A 20,359-nucleotide genomic window follows, 5' to 3' on the forward strand; every position below is an offset into this window, starting at 1 on the left:
TTGATGACAACTGAGGCTGTTCGGAGAAGTGATGGGATAGTAAAAGAGCTGTAAAAGGAAAGATGGAAGGGAAAACGAGGATATTTCTGGACCACCTGAACAATAGATCATCATATGGAGCATTGAAGAGAGAAGCAAAGACAGAATGGCTTGGGAGAAGGGAGAATGCGATCAGAAGCTGCCTTAGTCAGACCACAAATAACTAATGACTGGGGTGTAACAATAGAATGTGACAAGCAAAAAGTGCTTTTTTCAAGCCTTCATTAATCTGTCAGCTTCCGCAGGGCTCAGTACTAGGTCCCTTGGATTGATTTGGATTGGAATGTAGGGGATATGATTAAGCTTGCAGACAATAGAAAAATTGACTGTGTGATTTATAATGAAGAAGAAAGCTGTAGACTGCAGGAAAATGTCAATGGATTAGTCAGGTGGGCAGCACATTGGCAAATGGGATTTAATCCAGAGTAGTGAGGTAATGCATTTGGGGAAGAGTAACAAGGCAAACGATTACACAATAAATGGTAGGAGACTGAGAAGTGTAGAAAAACAGAGGGACCTTGGAGTGCTTGTCCATAGATCCGAGGGTGGTGGGAAAGGTCAATAAGATGGTCAAGATATGGGATACTTGCCCTTTTATTCTATGCCATGGTTAGTAACAGCTGGGAGGTTATGCTAAACTATGTAAAACACTAGTTAGGACACAGATGGAGTCCAGGTCAGTGGACTAGAGGAAAATGTGATTAAAATATAGAGATTACAAAGGAGATTTACGAGGATGTTGCCTGGACTGGAGAATTTTATTTATGAGGAACTCTTGGATAGTCTAGGGTTGCTTTCTTTGGAACAGAGGAGTCTGAGGAATGATCAAATTGATGTGTATAAAATTATGAGGGGTCTAGACAGAAAGCTGGATTCCCCTTTGCTGAGGGGTCCATAACCAGCGGGCATAGATTTAGAATAAGAGGTAGAAGGTTTAGAGGGGAAATTGTTTCACCCAATGGGTGGTGAGGATCTAGAACTCATTGCCTGAAGAGGTGATAGAGGCAAAAACCCTCATAACATTTAAAACATACTTGGATGTGCACTTGAAGTTGCCAAAATCTACAGGGCTCTGGATCAGGAGCTAGAAAGTGGCATTAGGCTGGATGGTTATTTGTTGGCCAATGTAGACACGATGGGTCGAATGGCCTTATAAATACCTATGATTTCTATCCATAACATTATCAATAGAAATTGCTGGCAAGTAATTCAGCTTTTACAGTACTCCTCAATGGAGTATGGTAGCAGGTATAGCTAGAATAATGGAGGGAGAGGAAAAGAAAAGAATGCAACACAATCGTAAGGGAGAGATACAAATACATTGGAGGGAAAATAAAAGACAGATTTACAGGAAGTGACTTTTTGTTTGTGCCAAATGGTTAAACATTAATCAAATAGTTGAACAAAACAATTCCTTGTTCAAGTCCTAGTTCTGAAGAGTCATATTAGACTTGAAACATTAACTCTGTTTTTATCTCCACAGATGCTGCCAGATCTGCTGAGTTTTTCCAGCATTTTCTGTTTTTAATTTCACATCTCCAATATCCACAATATTTTAAGGTTTGGCTCCTGCTCCGCAATACAGACAGAATTGACTGTTTTCAGAGTAACACTACTTCCATGCATTAGAAAAACGATTTGAATTTCCACTAAATCAAAAACAAAATATTACAGATGCTGGAAATCTGAAATTAAAAACAGAAAATGCTGGAATCGTCCAGCAGGTCAGGGTGCATCTGTGAAGAGACAGGGAGGGGGAAGAGAGAGACACACACACACATCTGAAACATTATCCTGCATTTTTTAATAGTAATGACAACAAATCTGTCAGCATTCGCTGTCTTTAATCCTCTGAAACCAATAACAACTTGCAGAGTCTGCAAGTGCGCAGTTAAACATGAAAATCCAGAAGTTAATGTCAGTGATTCTAAGCTTCCCCATGAGGTGCACTGTTGAAGTCCCCTCCAAACTGCAATGAATTAGAAATCATTCAACTGACGAGAACTTCTGCTTTAATGCTTTTCAGTCTCACTGTAAAAACACTTGATAAAGTTACACTTGTTTAATGAAGTGCAATTGGGTTTTTAACAATATACTAAGTTCATATTTACTACTAAACAGCTTCATTGGCCTTGAAAGAGTAATTTTTTATTTGATTATCAAATTTCTCCATTATAAGAAATGCCACACATTTTTAAAATAATCTTTTTTTAAAGTTTATGATATCTTAACTTCTAATAACTTAATCCAAAGTGCATGCATCAATCATGAATAAATTAAGTGGAGAGTCAGAGGCTTTTAACTTCCTGATTTGCCAGCTGTGAGAATACTTCAATGTGATTGGCTGCTTATCTTACTTGATGACATTTTTGTTTCTGGACATTTGGAGATTCTTTTGACTTGATGCCAGATTCAAACTAACATCAGAAAACATGAAATCCATGCCACAGAGGTTGTTAGATCTTTTTGGGCAGCTTTGTTTGCGGTTAGTGATAAGCATCGTCGCTTCGTCATTCACCATGAAATCCAGCCAGTTAACTCTGTTTCTCTCTCAACATATGCTGCTTGACCTGCTGAGTATTCCCAGCATTTTCTGTTCTTTTATTCTTGAATTTTCACTACTAGGTTTGAGAAATACATCCTGTGTTAACGTCAAATAGGTTGTGTTTGAATCATGAGTGCAGGAGGAAGCCATTTGGCCCATCTTGCTAGTGTTGACTCTTTGAAGGAGTTATTCAATTAATCCTACTCTGTGTTGATTTATAAAGGTTTAGTTAATATGCAGTCGTGGAGCTGTCAAACCATTGTGAAGAATTTCTCAGGGCAGCCAAATTTCTCCAGGCAACCAAATTTCTCCATTACCTTCCAAAGGTCCCACGGCTGACTGTGTCGAAGTTCTTAATCAGGTCAACAAATATGGTGTAGAGGTACACATTCTGTTCTTGGCATTTCTACCGAAGCCGGCTAACTGAAAACACCATATTAGTGGTTCCTCGACCCTTTGAAATCGCGCTGACTCTGTAGCAGCAAATACTGGCCGAGATGTTGCAATAAGCAGTTCAGAAGGATTTAGGCAAAGATTATGCCGGCAATGGAGAGGAGCGAGATATCTCTATGATTGTTGCAAGATTGGCAACTTCCTTACCATTTGTATAGGTGGACAGTGGAGGTATCTTTGTATTCTTACAGGATGATTCCTTGCTCCCACATAGACTGGAAGAGTTGAGTGAGCTTTTTGACCAGGCGTTGACCTCCATGCCATGTAGACCTCAGCTGGGAAAGCATCAGCTTCTGGATCTTTGCTGCTAGACAGGAGTTTAATAACACACTGAACACTGAATCACACTAATCAAACTGAACAATTTCTCCTTTAACTCCTCTCACTTCCTCCAAATAAAAGGTGTGGCTATGGGTACCCGCATGGGCCTCAGCTATGCCTGTCTCTTTATGGGGTATGTGGAACATTCCTTGTTCCAGTCCTACTCCGGCCCCCTCCCACAACTCTTTCTCTGGTACATCGATGATTACTGCGGTGTTGCTTCATGCTCTCGTCGGGACCTGGAAAAATTTATTAATTTTGCTTCCAATCTCCACCCCTCCATCATTTTCACATGGTCCATCTCTGACACTTCTCTTCCCTTCCTTGACCTCTCTGTCTCAATTTCTGATGATAGACTGTCCACCAATATTCATTACAAGCCTACCGACTCCCACAGCTACCTCGACTACAGCTCCTCACACCCCGCTTCCTGTAAAGACTCCATCCCATTCTCTCAGTTCCTTCGCCTCCGTCACATCTGTTCTGATGACGCTACCTTCAAAAACAGTTCCTCTGACATTTCCCCTTCTTCCTTAACTGAGGTTTTCCACCTACGGTCATTGACAGGGCCCTCAACCGTGTCCAGCCCATCTCCCGCGCATCCGCCCTCACGCCTTCTCCTCCCTCCCAGAAACATGATAGGGTCCCCCTTGTCCTCACTTATCACCCCACCAGCCTCCGCATTCAAAGGATCATCCTCCACCATTTCCGCCAACTCCAGCATGATGCCACCACCAATCACATCTTCCCTTCACCCCCCCTGGCGGCATTCCGTAGGGATCGTTCCCTCCGGGACACCCTGGTCCACTCCTCCATCACCCCCTACTCCTCAACCCCCACCTACGGCACCTCCCCATGCCCACACAGAAGATGCAACACCTGCCCCTTCACTTCCTCTCTCCTCACCGTCCAAGGGCCCAAACACTCCTTTCAAGTGAAGCAGCATTTCACTTGCATTTCCCCTAACTTAGTCTACTGCATTCGTTGCTCCCAATGCGGTCTCCTCTACATTGGAGAGACCAAACGCAAACTGGGCGACCGCTTTGCAGAACACCTGCGGTCTGCCCACAAGAAAGACCCAAACCTCCCTGTCGCTTGCCATTTTAACACTCCACCTCCAGCAAGGCCTGGTACATTAACCTTCCTCCCTTCAGCACAGTATTAATCCACCCTGTTCTCTTGCCCACATGTCTGTCCTTGGCTTGCTGCATTGTTCCAGTGAAGCCCAACGCAAACTGGAGGAACAGCACCTCATCTTCCGACTAGGCACTTTACAGCCTTCTGGGCTGAATATTGAATTCAACAACTTTAGATCTTAAACTCCCTCCCCCCATCCCCACCCCGTTTCTTCCCCCTCCCTTTTGTTTTTTTTTTCAATAATTTATATAGATTTTTCTTTTCCCACCTATTTCCATTATTTTTAAATCTACAACTAATACCTTGTCAGTCTTTCCACCCCACCCCCACTAGAGCTGTACCTTGAGTGTCCTGCCATCCATTCTTAATTAGCACTTTTCTTAGATAATATCACCACCTTCAACACCTCTTTGATCCTTTTGTCTGTGACATCTTTTGATTATCTGCTCCTATCACTGCTTGCTTGTCCCTACAACCACCCCACCCTCAACTTCTCTCTCCCCTGCCCCCGACCTTAAACCAGCTTATATTTCACCCCTCTCCTAACTATACTTCAGTTCTGTTGAAGGGTCATGTGGACTCGAAACGTCGACTCTTTTCTTCTCCACCGATGCTGCCAGACCTGCTGAGTTTTTCCAGGTAATTCTGTTTTTGTTTAATAACTTTTGTTGTTTTTAACAGAGGGTCATCAAGAGAATAGTTGATGGCAACCTGTGGCAGCCTTTGATTGTTTCTTCTTTAATGGATGAAAATCGATTGATCGCATGTGTCCTGGATTATGCTGAATCTTCTGATCCATTTCCAGTCATTAATGGAGTTAAGCTGGGGTGCGTGCCAGTGTCAACCCTCTTCAGCATGATTTTCTCCGCCATCATCTCTGATGCCTTCCATGGTGATCCTGGCATCGAAATCAGGTATTGCACGGATGGAAGCTGCTCAATCTGAGATGACTCCAGGCAAAGATCAAGGATCAAGACCAAGGACATACTGTTTGTCAATGACTGTGCACTAGCTGCCAGATCAAAACAGCACATATAACGTAGCATGAACTTGTTCCAATGCATGCATCAACTTTGGCCTTATGAGCAGCACAAAGAAAACTGCCTGCTTCAGGAAAGCCTTATCTCAAGCCAAAGGTTTCAGTCCATGATCAGAACCTGTCAGCACACTCACTCAAGCAAAAGTTTGGAAAGGAACAGGAGTAAGTTTTAGAACAATAGTCCTGCCCACTCTGCTTTATGCATGTGAGGCTTGGACTGTGCACCAGCATCATGCCAGGAAGCTCACGCACTTTCATTTGAACTGCCTTCAGAAGCTTTTGAAGATCAGATGCAGGACAAAATACCAGACACTGAGGTGCTCACCCAAGCTGGCATGCCAAGCATCTACACCATACTGAGACAAGTCACAACTGAGTTGGGCTGGTCATGTAGCCAGAATACCCGATACTTGCTTATACAAGTGAATCCTCTATGGAGAGCTCGAGTCTGGGGTGGGGTCTCATGGAGGTCAAAGGAAGTGCTACAACGACACTCTGAAGGCTTTGCTTAGGAGTTTTGATATCAACCCCAAGTCCTGGGAGAAGCTCACCCAGGAATGCTGCACTCGGAGTAACCAAATAAAAATCACAAGGAGAGAAAATCCCATGACAGTAGCCCAACCAAAACTCAATCGTCTGTGGTCTCTTGTCCTGTCTGCAGCGGAACCTTACGGGCACAGATCGGCCTTAACAGTCACCTAGTTACCCACTGGAACCCTACCAAACATCTCAGATGATGGACAAGATCATCTTCACCTTGAAGAATGAACTATGCTAAAGGTTTATTTAGCACAACAAAGGATTTCTTTTTGGAAAAAGGGTGTCCAGGGTAGTAAATGAGGTACATTCACAACAATATAAATAGACAATGAAGTAAGTGGGTGTTCCCAACAAAATCATGGCATCATCCTCATCCCAGTACTACAAATGCAACACATTGTGTCTTCCCCCTGCCTTGACATGCTCTAAACCAAAACAGATTCACTGAAACTAAGTGAAAAGCTGATGTGTTGGCTATGAGCTACAAACACAATGGTATCAATAGGCAAGGTTTCACCAACAGCCACTCCAACCTCCCATTGCACATGCAATGACATTATTATCCCAAACTGTAAAACAGGTACATTAACGCTTCAATCCCAGAAACTGCAAACTAAGCAGGCTAAATCCATATGGTCCAGATTACGAATGGGTGCTATTCACTGTGAAATTTCAAAGATATCTTACCATCAGACACTTGAAAAGGCGGTTTTAGTTTAGCTGCCACTGTTTCCTCCACATCGCTGAACGGATTCTCTGCAAAGACTAAGGTATACAAAGTCACTCCCAGGGACCAAATCTCTAATTCAGGCCCAGAGTACCTGGACATAGACAAAAAGACGTGGAACATAAAGTTCATTTACAAGGGAGCAAAAATTTCACTATTTCAAAATCAAAGGCCTGCTAATGTTGGATACAGACCATCAAAAATACCTTTAGTAGATCGATGTAAAACACTGCAACTGCAATCAGCCTCACCACTAAAACAATACTGTATGACATGGGGTAACATTTAACCTATGTACTATGTGTAACGAAATGGAAAACTCACTGCCTCCTACACACTATTTTATTAAATTCTCAGAAGTATATATTCACTATATTTTACAAGAATCTACTTTCACATATCCATTACACTGTGCAAGTATATGCAAACAGTTTATAAACAGTTTTATGATTTTATTGCACAAATTAGGACACATTTTCTCCCATTTTTACTCCATAAACTCCCCTGCATTTATACCACAAGCAAACAAGCTTTTGCAGTGTGGTAGATACCACTATAAGCATCTTGACTTGATACAAAAGGTGAAATAAAACTAGTTAACATGACCTTCTCTTACTTGTGATATATTTTCAGTGGTAGATTCTATCAAGGAGACAGTCAGAACTAGGTGGGACAAGCTGATCACTATGGAGCTGGTGTATTGGATGTCTGTAGAATGGGAATGCTGTAGGGACTACTATGGAGCCAAGGGCTTCAGTTTATCCCATTTGTTGGCCCTGAACAGCAAAATGAAAACAAACCTGATAAATTGGATCCCTTGACTCCATGGCAATCACTACAGCATTCCCATTCAACAGGCAATCATTTGGTCACTGTGACATTGGCAGAAATTTGGGAGCAACTCTGGCTGGTTAGCATGCAAGGAATAAATTTTGTTAAAAAAGGACCATAATAGGCAGCATAAACCAGGATTGCACAGGCCACATAATGTGTGGGACCAGAACAGCTAAGGAGGAAGAGATGAATTATAGGTTTGCTCAATAGGAATGCCCAGAGTGAAGTGAAACAGGAGGGGAAGGAGCAGCATCAAGCGGAAAGTCCTTCATTTAAAAATACAGGGTTGTATTAAGTCAATATGGAGTGGCATAAATGGCAACAGTAGAGGATTTCACAGGCCTGACCCTTCATGCAACAAGGACAGCTTCGTAGGTGGGAAATGGGAACCATGGACAAAACCAAGGAAAGGGAATTTAAACGTCCTTGTGTGTCAAATGAAAATCCTATGTTCAACATCTGTCATCCATATGTTTCCCTGGTAAATACTCACGGGTTTCCCATAAGCACCTCTGGGGAGCAGTACTCAATCGTTCCATAAAATGTGTGGAAAACCTTCCCAGGCTCCAAGTTCACAGCTGAGCCAAAGTCAATAAGTTTAATAGTGAAATCCTCATCAATAATTACATTCTCATCCTTGATATCCCGGTGTAGAATGCACTTACTGTGCAGGTAGTCCACTGCAGCCACAATCTGCAACACACATAGGTCCATCCACTTCAGTACACACTGTGAAAGTGTAAAGGTGAAACTAAGCAAATGACCAAGATATAGGACAGAATTCAGGTGGGTATCCACTGGGAAACCAAGATTATAGAGGGAGGAGAAAAACTGAACATGAATCAGACAGACAGCAGTGGCAGAGAGTTTAAAGCTATCTGATACAAGTGTAAAGACTTATACTTCTCCATCACAGTTTCTCAGCATCTGTGGCCTCAATTTCAGCAAAGGTTATGACTGATCACTTCCACATCTTTCTCACATTAGCAAAGGAAAAAAACTCCACCCCAGGATCCTTCCAACTTTGATCTCAAATTCCCAAATCCCTAGCTTCTGGCCCTTCAATCATTATGACCCCTCAGATCTGCTAAACTGTGCTCCCTCGCCTATTGTCCGTGCCTTTGTTCCCTGACATTATCCCCTCTCCACCTACACTGTCACTCCCTCAAGTTTGAGGAATGTAGCCCATAGTGTACCGAGAGCACCACTGGCCTAATCATTTGTCAAATCTGGCACAGCCAAGTATTTATGGTGCTTCCAACTAAAACAACCCACTATTCCAGGAACTCCTATTGGGACAGCAATCCAGGCACTCTTTTCTGAGCATCCAACTTCTTAAACCATTCTTTCCTAACGACACCATTATCATCTTGAGCACCAAATGCAGAAACCAAGATAGAGACTCATGAGTTCTGAAGAGGAGTCATATTGGACTCAAAACGTTAACTTGGTTTCTTTCTCCACAGGTGCTGCCAGACCTGCTGAGTTTTTCCAGCATTTTCTGTTTTTATTATTAGAGATGCATGATGTCCTCTGCTGCATTCTCCCTTCTCCTAGAGACCAGCTCTCCTAGTCACTCACTCTAACCCTAGTTCAATCTGTCTCCAGGTCCTACCCTTTAACCTCTTCAAACTCATGGTTGCAGCTTAATATATAGTTTAAGCCACTCTTGTGGAAACCAAATGCTACCTCCAGTTGCTCAAGCCATCACTCCCTAAATATCACACATGACTTTTGTTGCATAGAATACAGAAATAACATGTTAATAAATCCTAAATATAGAATATGTACATTTAGAATGAAAAATAAATTGGATCTTTAATGGCACAAGACCAGAAATGCTGGCCGTTATATTAATGACTATTTACATTGTTCAAAATTAACATACTCCCTTAAAGAGTAAAAAACTGATTATGAACCTATTGTCCTTTCGCTCTCTGTACCTGTCTGAATATGAAACTTGCTAATGGTTCATCTAGGTCTGGCTGTTGATCAATGAACTCAAAGAGGTCCAAACCAACTCCATGTTTCTCCATCACAAGCTGAAAGAAATCCAGGTTCTCAAACACATCAAGTACCTGCAGGGATTATAAAGTATCTTGTTGAATTTGTAGCTGTACTTTCAGTAAGGAACAATACAAATTGAAAATAAAAAGAGCTGTTAAGTCAGTGGTGCTTAGGCTCTACTGTTTTCTACCCTATTCCAAAATGGATACCAACTGAACCACTGGTTGAAGAGCAGTTTCACTAATCAGTTTGCTCACTGTGGCCCCCCCAATCAAGTAATATGAGAGCACCCAGCTCAGAATGTTAAGTGTGTGTGATAGCTCAGTCATAAGAAAATACAGCTAACATTTTGCACTTCCATAAAGTAATGTGTTCACATATCACAAGCAGCAGTACATAGAGGAACTAAAATAGAGAATCTCCTGCTACCATAGGGGAGGGAGTAAATTGGAAGGCAACACAGTCAGTATCAATCATCAGAAAAGATCCCACTCCCCTGGTGGGATTCAGCAAATTTGTTCACATGATTTCCTGTGGATCAGCAGCAGAATCTTGATGAAGACAGACCAAATCAGAACGTAAAAAAGACATTTAAAAAGGAAGGACCAGGAGGAAATGCGACTGACCTTAATTATGTTGGGATGATTGAGTCTCGCAAGGATTGCAATCTCTTGACTTACTCTGCCTAGGTCCACATCATCCACCCAGCAGTCCTCCACAATCTTGTCCTTCCTAATAAATTTCACCACAACCTGGAGACACAAAACAAAAACACATGTAGAAACTGTACAACAATGATACTGGCTGAACATTTTTCATACTGTCACTGGCAATCATTGTTGGCAACTAGCTTGGCTGTGAATGCCCATGTGACATGTTCTCAGTCGGAGGTTGGGGAAGCAAACAAAGCTCTCATCCATCTAAGCCAAAGTCAAATGAAGCATAGAAAATGAATGACCTTCAACAAAAATCCCCCCCATCCCCCTCCCTCTCTCCTGAAGGCTTCGATCCCTTAATGGGACCCAGGATCTCAACAAAATAAAGCCCTTTTGATACTTCAGCCTAGAAAATGTTAATAGGCTATTTAACTGTAGGGACACAACACTAAACTCAAACTTGACCAGTGTCCACATACACTTTCAGTAGTAAGAATTAGAAGTGACAATTCTAGCCAGATTTCCCCAAGCCATATTTTTAGCTAGATTTCCCTAAACCAGGACCATGAGGTTGATTGCATGTCTTTATTCTAGCTGAGATCCACTAACTCAACACACATCAGGAATTGAAGCCAGAATCTTCATAGTCTCTAAGGTGCCACTTTAACCAGTTGATCCCTCAGCACAGTTTATGAACGGGGTCTTTCATCCACAAGACCACTATCCCATACACAGTTCTTGCTAAAGAGTTTCAGTTATAAGCAGTTCACAATTGGTTAAACATCAACAATGTTGCTCTAAGGTTTTCTGGCAACCCATTATTGTGAAGAGTGTAATCTAACCAAACAATCTAATCAAATTAATCAGAGGCGGCCACCATTTGGCCCATTGTGCCTGAGCTGGTTCTTTGAAAGAGCTATCGCGTCAATTCAATTCCCCTGCTCTTTCTTCAGAGCCCCACAAGTTTTACCATTTCAAATATTTTTCCAATTCCTCTTCGAAAATTATTTTTCAATCTGCTTCCTTTACCCTTTCAGACAGTGCATTCCAAATCATTAGAACACCACTGTGTAAAATGAAACCCAAAATTCTCATCATCTTTCTGGTTGTTTTGCAAAAAATAAAATAGTTTACATGTCCCCACAAGTAAAAATCATCTTAGTCTATGCAGCAGATTTGCTAATATTTGAGTTTAGTTTTACATTAGCCTGTTGCTATCATGATCTGATTCTTTTTTAACGAGCTACATGTGTCAGCTCAGGAATTAAGCTCCGCGTATACCTCTTTCTTGCTGAGTTTTTGACTGGCTGTCCACACAAAGCCGAAAGCTCCCTTCCCCAGTGGGCTAAGTGTGCTATAATACTCGGAGTATTCTCCTTCACAAGCTTTCACTGCTTCCAGATCCTCTGAACTCTTCAAGCCATTCGATCTGGCAGTCTCCATTATTGCCTAAAAAAGAATGGCAACCCACATGTCAGACATGTCATCCCATGAACTCTACAGAGCAAACTTTTAAATCCAAGTAGCGGTTTTGATTTGAAGAGGGACAGAAAGCATTTAGCTCCCCACCGTAAGGTTTTGGGTTTTAGTTGTAGAGATCCAAACTCCTGGAACTCTTTCCCTAACAGCACTGAGTGAACTTACACCACATGGACTGCAGCAGTTTAAAGCCGGCAGCTCACCACTACCTTCTGAAGGGCAATTAGGGATGGGCAATAAAAATGCTGACCTAGCCAGTGACACCCATGTCCCATTAAAATAATTTTTAAAAAGTGTCCCAAATTACTGGTTTCTATAAAGTGCTTATTTCACTTACTAACCTGGTCACTGCAGACATCTAGTGCAAAGGGAAACAGAGGTTGGAAGAGTTCATGTTTGACACCCAAGTTGCTGCTTATTAGGAGGAAATGCTGCTTGAACCAGGCTTGAGCAGCTGATGGGTTAGTGTTATCAATGGACTCTTTGCATTTCTCACCAATACACGGGGCTCTGTTTATTCAAGGCTTTTCTGCACTTCCCACAGTGGGCACTCAACTCTGCAATGAACTTCTGGTGTTATATGCAAGTGAAAACTGTCTACAGTAATGGTCAAACTAATGCTTTAAAACATAAGTAATATAGTAATCATTTTAGGTTGTTCAAGCATTGACTTGCTTTGAAATTCCACCTACTGAAGATACATGGGAGCAGGAGGCCATTCAGTCCCTTGAGCCTGTTCCACCATTCAAGCCTGAGCTGTATCAAAGCTCTAATCACCCACCTTAACTTCATGTCCCTTAATACCCTTGGCTAGCAAAATTCTATTCACATTCCATCTTAGTCTTCCTCAGTTTCACATAGCACTGAGATTTGATACAGCCATCTTCAGAGTATTTATCACACCAATTCCTCCACACATTCCATTTACCAGAGATGGCTTAATCTTCTGGGACAAAATAATTCAACACAGACTAAAATGCTAAATCCAGAACAAATTATTATACACTGACCTCTCCCAGGCTGATAGAGTGGTCTGCAGACACAGAGGTGCTGTTCAGAGTGGACATTAAAAGAGTCTTCAGTGCAGCCTCTCTCCGACTCTGAATATGATCACGCACCACCCACACACAATACAACTTTCCTCCATCTCGTAAATCCAGACATTTGACCTGAAACACAATACCTGGAACAAAAAGATGAGATTGCACATGTCTATGGCATCAATAAATGACAAAAAGAGCAGATCCTACTCACATCAGATCTTATTGCACATTCCTTCATTCCGCCATTAACCACAAACATATGAACACATACTTAATACAAAAGCAAAATACTGCAGATGCTGGAAACCTGAATCAAAAACAACCCTGAAAATACTCGGCAGGATCAGCAGAGAGAGAAACAGTTAATGTTTCAGGTCTGTGTTTCAGGTTCTGATGAATGGTCATAGATCTGAAACATTAACTGTTTCTCTCTCCACAGATGCTGCCTGACCTGCTGAGTATTTCCATTATTTTCTGTTTTTATTCTACCATATTAAACATGGGCAGCTGTAAGAGATTGATTTCCAGCCCATCAATCTGGACTGGATTCAAAATTAGAGCTGAAAGCATTGTATTTTCATTATCAATTGTGTGTGTTATTGGTTGGAAGTCAATGTAGCTGAGGCTTCAAATGGTAAATACAAAATTTATCAGCTCATTATTCTTTCGGGGGGGGTGGTTTGGGAGGGAGGGTGATTGATACACAAGTACTGTAGATATGGGTCCTTGGGACAAGAGAACAAGCTTCTGCAGCTCATTGTGTCCTACCCACAAAGCAATCTAAACTTATTCCCAAGATAGGTTTGGATAAAGGAGATCCCAGAGTCCACTTGATTCTATCCTCCTAGTACAGCTACTCTACCATTTCCTATTACACATCCATATGTTTCACAAGTGAATCCACTGTGGATGCCAACTGATCGTTCTCGGTGTAAAGAATTCTCGGTCCTAAATTTGCCTTTCACAGACTCTCCTCACCCTCTGGTTCTACTACACTGATGGGTCCAAAGTATTGTTTCACAGTATCACAGCATCTATACAGTACAAAAGGAGGCCATTTGGCCCATCGAGTCTGCACTGGCTCTCTGAAAGAGCATTCCACCTAGTCCCACTCTCCTGCTTTATCCCCGTCATCTTGCACATTCTCGCTTTTCAGGTAGCAATCCAATTCCCTTTTGAATACCTCGATCAAACCTGCCTCCACCACCCTTTCAGGAAGTTTGTTCCAGACTCCAACCACCTTCTTCACATCACACTTAATCCTTTTACCAATTATTTTGAACCTGTGCCCTCTCATTCTTGATGCTCTCTCTTGATTGGAAACAGTTTCTCACTATTTACCCTGTCCATACCCCTCAGGATCTTGACTACCTCTATCAAGTCTCCTCTCAGCCTTCTTTTCTCCAAGGAAAATGGTCCCAACCTCTCCAATCTATCCTCATTGCTACAGTGCTTCATCCCGGCAATCAATCTGGTGAATCTCCTCTGTACTCTCTCCAATGCTTTCACATCCTTCCTCAAGTATGGTGCCCAGAACTGGATGCTGTACTCCAGATGAGGCCGAACTAGTGTCTTATACAAGTTCGACATGACCTCCCTACTCTTGTACTCTATGCCCCTGTTAATAAAGCCTAAGACCACTATGTGCTTTATTAACTGCTCTCTCAACATGCCCTGCCATCTTCAATGATCTATGTACGTATACACCGAGGTCCCTCTGTTCCTGCACCTCCTTTAGAGGCTCTCCCTTTATTTCAGATTTATTCATTCCACTAAGTTTCTTGTATACATCTGCATAGGCTCCTCAGCGAGGTCAGAGGCCATGAAGCCCAGCTTATTAAGTTCACTGTTGTGACGTGTAGAACCATCAATTTTCAATCCGACAGCCTGACTTCCACTTCACTCAGAGACCTGAACATACAGCAAACCTCAGGAGCCAGAGCTTCAAACACATGGCAAACTTCCAAATAAAACCACACCTGAATGACACTGTGAATTATTAACTTTAAAAAATTTCTCTCTCGCATCAGAAAACTTGTTTTTTTATGACTCTCAAGCTGACTGGCAACCAAAACGGTGGACAAAATCTTCACCCCCTCACTACACCCACCCCACCAGAAGGGGTCAGGACCAACTGCACTAAGGTCAATTTCTGTTTCTTGCTGACTGCCAATACTGAATTGGCAGTTTCAGAGTTGAGTGATGAGTATTGCCCCCAGTTGTCTGGTGAGGTTTTTTGGGCTGTACCTGTTCAAGTATGATTTGTGTTGTTTTTTGGGCTGTACCTGTTCAGTGTGATTTGTTGTTTTTTGGGTTGTACCTGTTCAGTCGTGATTTGTCAAGTGTTTTAGGAAAACAATTTTTGAGCCAATTAGATGCAAGATTGGTTGCAGACTAGGCAAGATTTTTATGTATACATATACGAGCAGATTTCAGGTAAACCAAAGAAGCACCGTTTCATAGTGACAGAAGCATTATATACCAGGACCTTTACATCAGGTTTAACTAATAACAGGAATGTTAGGGTACCTAATGTGAACTGTGTTTTTATAGTGGTCTGTTCCTTTACTGCCACAAAGTCTCACAAGTCTAGGACAAAGTCTGGGGGTCACTCAGTTTAATTATTGTTTGGAACTTGCTTCTAAGTTCCAGCTCTGAAAAAGAACATGAAATGACTGTCTCCTTTTTGTAAAAAACGATGATGACACTGAAATGTGGAGCCTGCGCGTCCACTAACCCTCTCGTACAGCTAAAAAATCCCATTTCAAGGAATGAAAATTCCACAACATCCAACATCAGGAGAACAGTCCAAAATGTGAATGCATCAAATATTTCAGGTATCAAATATATATTAAATAATAGTACATCAAATACACCAGGTTTCAGTTATGATACCTTTGATTATACAACATTAAAATGACTTACAGAGCCTGGAACCATCCCTGTGATAGCAGTTTCCAGTGTAGTTCCCTTCATTAATTTCACAGGTGGGCCTTGAAGAAACTTGACTTTTCAAGTGCTTCTGGGCTATTGGTGTTGATGTCACATGCACCTCTAACACATCCTTATTTTCGGACATTTCCGGACAAGGAGTATGCCACAGTGGGAGGTCACTGGAATTCAGCGCCTCACCATCATGGTGATCACCCTGGCTGTAAATTGATCCTTCAGGCAAATCACCAGCCACCACAGAATGAAGAGGGAACTGTTCTGATGCAGCCACGCATTGGCTGGTTAACTTTCCACCACTTTGGTCACTGCAACTGGAGGTACCCGTACTCATTGGTTCTTCCAAACCGGCTGCAGGGGAATCCATCCTGCTCTTCTCAGGTTCTGATTCAAGATCTGAATCTATCACATAGGGAGATGGAGTTCTGAGAAGTTCTGAGGTAGCACAAGAAGTACCTGACTGGTCTACAGAAACCAGCTCAGAGTCACTGCTGAGGTCCAGCTCTTTGAAACCGTTCAGCATCTGGTTTACATCTGCCTCAGCTGCATTTTCAGCCTCTGTGCCACTCTGAGTACATTGTCTCTCAGATAATTTCACTTGAGTATTTAGCCCATCCAGAGAATCTCTTGTTTGCTTTCCATTGGAGGCACTCATTTGTTCTTTGCGGTCATCAGATAGCAGAGTGAGTGCATGAGAGTGCCACAAAGTCCCTTTATTGGCTGTACCTACAGCATTGTATTTACCACTGAGACACTTAAGAGACACAACTTTATCACCATCATATTTACTTTCTGAAGTTTCCAGGTGGGTGTTGTGGGTACAAATTCTATTTCCAGGCCACACTTCATCCAGGGTTGGAGTCCCTGGGGAATCACAAACATTGCTACAATGCTGTCTAATAAAGTTGCCATCCCCATTCAAACTGCTCATCTTATCTCCTGGCAGACAGGTTGGGGTACCAAACGTTGACAAGAGCGGATTTAGAATTGGTGAATCTGGTAATGTACCCACTCCATCATAGACAGCTGCTGATGCCACTGAAATTGGACAATACCCACTTACATCATTACAGCACAATGTCTCCATACAGTCCTTTGGAATTAATCGCTCTTGGCTTTCCTTAAGATCAACCTCGTCAAACTGAGATGGACGGCTCTCCATTTGTTTTGTCTGAGGAGACATCGTGGATGGCACCATGAGAAGATCCTGCTTGCCAGTACTTTCCAAAAGCAGCAAAGAACTACTGCTCTGGCGCAGAGGGTAATGCTGCTCAGCCTGGGCAATGAGTTCATTTGTGTTATCACTCCCGGGCCTGAAATGACAAGGGTAATATAAAAAGGGGTACATTATCTAGACATCAGAAAGACCCAAACAAGCATTTTAAATTGTGGCACATATTAACATGAAGTGATGGGAGCACAATGCCAGACAAACTCAAATCTCCAAATTTGGCCAGAGATTAGGTTCAGTGGAAAGTTAAACATTAATCTTTGATTTCTGGAAGCTGGAAATTAATTTAAGTCAAAGAGATGAGATACAACTTTAGTGTGAGAGAGATGAGTTTAGATATTATCATCCCAGATTCTAGTAAATAATTCTCACAGCTCAAAACTATTCCTACTCAATCGTCTTACTCAGTAGGCCAGAAGCAAGGCTTGTGTAGAAAATGGTGATACAAAACCATAGTACAGAATAGACCATTCTGAAAATAACAAAATATAGGCAGGAGAATGTCATTCAGCCCATTCCATTCCCAGGCCATACCTAGTTTAACTACTTAATCTTCTAAAAACTACAACAAAACTTCAAAGTAAAACAAAGCTCTGAAATTTGTCCCTGACCCTAAGTTGATCTTGCAAAATGCCTGGAAAATCAATATAACAATAGAAGTTGGGAGTGCTTTCCTTGCAGAAGAGAAGATTGAGAGGAGATTTGACAGAGGTATTCAAAATCATGAGGTGTCTGGACAGAGTAGATAGGGAGAAATGGTTCCCATTGGTGGAAGGAGTAAGAACATGAGGGCACAGATTTAAGGTAATTGGCAAAAACAGCAATGGTGACAAGACTTTTTCACACAGGGAGTGGTTAGGATCTGGAATGCACCGCCTGAGAGTATGGTGGAGGCAGGTTCAATTGAGGTATTCAGGAGGGAATTGGGTTATCAGAAAAGGGAGAATGTGCAGGACTGCAGGGAGAAGGTGGGGGGGACGGCACCAGGTGAATTGCTCCTTTAGAGATCCAGCACAAATATGACAGGCCAAATGGCCTCCTTCTGTGTTGTAGCCATTGAGATTCTGTGAAAATTATAATCTGTAAAATTAAAACAACAGTCAATCCTAAAGAAAGAGGATGCATTATGTTGAGTGGGGTATTTCATCAACATATATTTAGACTTGCTTTTCTAACCTTTAAATCTAAATTATTTTTTCAGAAGTGTTTTTCATAGGTTGTGGGCATCACTAGCAAGAACAGCTTTTATAACCCATCCCTATACAGCTCTGTGGGCTGCTAGGCTATTTCAGAGGGCAGTTAAGAGTCAACCGTATTGCTGTGGGTCTGGAGTCACGTGTAGGGCAGACCTGGTAAGGATATGAGTTTTCCTTCCCTCGCAGACATTAGTAACCAGATGAGTTTTTAAACAGCAATCTGTAGTGTCGTGGTCACCAGTACTAATACTAACTTTTTCTTTAAAAAAAAGATTTATTTAACTAACAATTTAAATTTCCCAGTGCTGTGATGGGACTTAAATTCATGTCTCCAGATCATGAGTCCAGACATCTGCACTACTAGTCCAGCAACCTAACCACTATGCTGGCATATACTACCCAGCACGATACAGCCATAGGGACTTGCATTGACAATCTATTCAGTTTTTCTATTACAGTGTGGAAAAACTGTTCATTTCAGTCTATTTGAGCCTCAATAAGTTTCTGTAAGTCTAAAATCAAGTTTGAAATAAATGCATACGAACATATGAAATAGATGCAGAAGTAGGTCATTTGGCCCCTCAAGCTTGCTCAGCCTTCAATAAGATCATGGCTGATCTGTTTGTGTTTCGAGCTCTACATTCCCATCTACCCCCGATTCCCTTGCCTAACAAGAATTTATCTACCTCCGCCTTAAAAATGTTCAGTGGCCCCGCTTCCACTTTTAAAAAAATTCATTCATGGGATGTGGGCTCCGCTGGCTGGGCCAGCATTTACTGCCCATCCCTAGTTGCCCTTGAGAAGGTGGTGGTGAGCTGCCTTTTTGAATCGCTGCAGTCCACTGCCTTTGGGGGCAGAGAGTTCCAAAGTTGCACAACCCTCAGAAAACATTTCTCCTCATCTCTGTCTTAAAAGGGCGACCCCTAATTTTAAAACAGTGCCCCCTAATTCTGGACTCACCCACAAGAGGAAACATCCTTTCCACATCCACCTTGTCAAGACTATTCAGGATCTTATATACTTTAATCAAGTCACCCCTCACTCTTATAAACTCCAGTGGAAACAAGCCCAGCCTGTCCAACCTATCCTCATAAGACAACTCACTCATTCCAGGTATCAATCTAGTAAACCTCCCCTGGACCACCTCCAACGCATTTATATTCTTCCTTAAATAAGGAGACCCAAACTGCACACAGTATTCGAGATGTGGTCTCACCAATGCCCTGTATAACTGAAACATAACATCCTTACTTTTATGTTCAATTCCCTTCATAATAAAGGATAGCATCCATTAGCCTTCTTGATTACATGCTGTATCTGCATACTAACTTTTTGCGACTCATCATGAGGACACCTAGATTCCTCTGCATCTCTGAATTCTGCAATCATTCTCCGCTTAAGTAATACTCTGCTTTTTATTCTTTCTGCCAAAGTGAACAACTTCACATTTTCCCACATTATACTCCGTTCGCCAGATTTTTGCCCACTCACTCAACTTACATATATCCATCTGCAAACTTATGTCTTCTTCACAACATACTTTCCTACATATCTTTGTGTCGTTTGCAAATTTAGCTCCAATGCCTTCGCTCCCCTCATCTAAGTCATTGACGTAAATTGTAAAAAGTTGAGGCCCTAGCACAGATCCCATGCAGGACCACACTAGTCACATCCTGCCATTCAGACAAAGACCTATTTATGCATACTCTGTTTTCTGCCAGCCAGCCAATCCTCTATCCAGGAGAATATGTTACCCCTATAACATGAGCTTTTATTTTCCACAATAATCTTTCATGTGGCACCTTATCAAATGCCTTCTGGAAATCCAAGTACAGTATGTCTACAGGCTCCCCTTTATCCACAGCACGTTACTCCTTCAAAGAACTCCAATAAATTTGTTAAACATGATTTCCCTTTCACAAAACCATGCTGACTCTTCCTGATTACCTTATGTTTTTCTAAGTGCCCAGCTATAACCTCTTTAATGATCAACTCTAACACCTTCCCCACGACAGACATCAAGCTAACTGGCCCATAGTTTCCTGTTTTCTGTCTCCCTCCCATCTTGAATGGAGGGGTTATAATTGCTACTTTCCAGTCTGATGGAACTGTTCCAGATTCTAGGGAATTTTGGAAAATTAACACGAACGCATCTACTACCTC

The 20,359-nt window shown here is 42.0% G+C and overlaps 1 protein-coding gene across 1 annotated transcript in view; it reads right to left on the reverse strand.

Annotated features, from left to right (window-relative positions):
• Positions 1 to 20,359, reverse strand: part of pask (PAS domain containing serine/threonine kinase) — a 53,080-nt gene that overhangs the window by 3,950 nt on the left and 28,771 nt on the right. The window contains exons 11-17 of the mRNA XM_078563493.1: positions 15,746 to 17,082; positions 12,788 to 12,960; positions 11,580 to 11,747; positions 10,269 to 10,394; positions 9,579 to 9,713; positions 8,129 to 8,328; positions 6,762 to 6,895 (exon numbers count right to left, since the gene is read on the reverse strand). Of these exons, the coding sequence (XP_078419619.1) occupies positions 6,762 to 6,895; positions 8,129 to 8,328; positions 9,579 to 9,713; positions 10,269 to 10,394; positions 11,580 to 11,747; positions 12,788 to 12,960; positions 15,746 to 17,082 (2,273 nt within the window). The remainder of the gene's footprint in view (positions 1 to 6,761; positions 6,896 to 8,128; positions 8,329 to 9,578; positions 9,714 to 10,268; positions 10,395 to 11,579; positions 11,748 to 12,787; positions 12,961 to 15,745; positions 17,083 to 20,359) is intronic.

Source organism: Cetorhinus maximus, chromosome 19 (genome assembly GCF_964194155.1).
Source record: "Cetorhinus maximus chromosome 19, sCetMax3.hap1.1, whole genome shotgun sequence".
NCBI lineage: Eukaryota > Metazoa > Chordata > Chondrichthyes > Lamniformes > Cetorhinidae > Cetorhinus > Cetorhinus maximus.